Here is a 1,379-nt window from a genome sequence, read left to right on the forward strand (position 1 = left end):
TCTGAGAGGATGGTGCTCATCTCAGCGACCGCAAAGAAAAAACTAAGCGCGCAATGATCCGTTACTAGGGATGATTTGAAGTATAATTTTATTTTTGTGGTTTTCAAAAATCTACAGGTGTACGTAGTTTTTTGGTGCTATAGTATACTTCGCTTCACTATTTTTATGATTCATAACCAGCGTCAAATCAATGGAACTATTTTAGTTCCATAAAACTGGCTCACATTGATTTCTAAGACAATTATAGCAAACGTTTTGTCAGAAGACAGCATTCACACACATTTTTGGTTGCAAATTAAAACTGTTGTCGGTTACAAATTATAACAAGAACACCATAACTGTTTCAAGTATGGATCTAACGACTAATAACCTCGCTGCCGTTCAAAAACACCATCACGAAAAATTAATTTTCTATAACACTAGGAAAACAGAGCATGGATTCATCGGAACTGATGCTTCACAAAGCTTCATTGAACCATATAGTATTCAATCAATTTCGGCATTTGGTCATTCCGATCCAAAGTCTTGTTTTCATCAAGTGCTGGGTATAGATCACTTAGCCGCCGCCTTCTTGGCCTCAGCTTTTCTTTGGACTTTCAATGCCTTCAAGGTTCCAAGTCTGGCGAATCGTTGATTTCTAAGGAACTTTCGGTCAAGTCCTGTAAACAGAAAAAATGCAATTGTGAAACCATTAGTAGCAGTCAAACATACTTTGACAAAAGCACACACATCTGATTCAAGTGTTATATTCCATGTTATTGGTAGATCTCATTTTTGTTTAAATCCGATGTAATAACGAGGGTTCAAAAAGATACTTCAATAAAAAGTCAAAACTAAGAAGAGCTCACCTTTTTTCTTTTTAAGCTCCTCCCGGATGTTAGGTTTCCTGATCTTGTTTCGATGAGCCTTGTGGTTCTGATTATGAGCGGTATGATTTTTCGACTTGGCCATACTTCTCTGAAAAATTTTAGCTCGGCATTTACAATAATCGATTGGCTGGAAAATCTAATTAGATTAAATCCACATTCAAATATAACTTTTAAAATAGGCGAATTAGAAATTTAATGCCCAGATAAAAAACATTTTCATAAAAAACAGATTCAGTAGAGGACGAAAATCAAAACCAAAAAATGGCTGACAAAGAAATTAAAAGCATAGCCGACTAATGTAAAGCCAATAGCAGTAGGAAACAATTTGGGGATTAAATTCTCTGCGGCTATTAGAACCTGCAGTTTTTTATCACGTTTGCTATCTACTTTAGTGGGTTGCACTACGAACACTAGCTTAGAGTTCTCCAAAATCCTTTGATGTTGTGATAAAGACTTTAAACAGGATTTCCATTATAACCGACTCGGCTGATCTCAAACGACACGCAATTG

At 36.0% G+C, this 1,379-nt stretch overlaps 1 protein-coding gene across 1 annotated transcript; it reads right to left on the reverse strand.

Annotated features, from left to right (window-relative positions):
* Positions 1-390: 390 nt before the first annotated feature.
* On the reverse strand, positions 391-960 carry LOC142335466 (uncharacterized). Its single transcript, XM_075383977.1, has 2 exons — positions 849-960; positions 391-659 (listed from the first exon to the last, which is right to left on the reverse strand). Exons 1-2 carry the CDS (start codon positions 949-951, stop codon positions 553-555), a joined length of 210 nt encoding a protein of 69 aa, XP_075240092.1. The 5' UTR covers positions 952-960; the 3' UTR covers positions 391-552.
* Positions 961-1,379: the final 419 nt, after the last annotated feature.

Source organism: Convolutriloba macropyga, chromosome 2, assembly GCF_964194025.1.
Source record: "Convolutriloba macropyga chromosome 2, txConMacr16.3, whole genome shotgun sequence".
In the NCBI taxonomy this organism is placed as follows: domain Eukaryota; kingdom Metazoa; phylum Xenacoelomorpha; order Acoela; family Convolutidae; genus Convolutriloba; species Convolutriloba macropyga.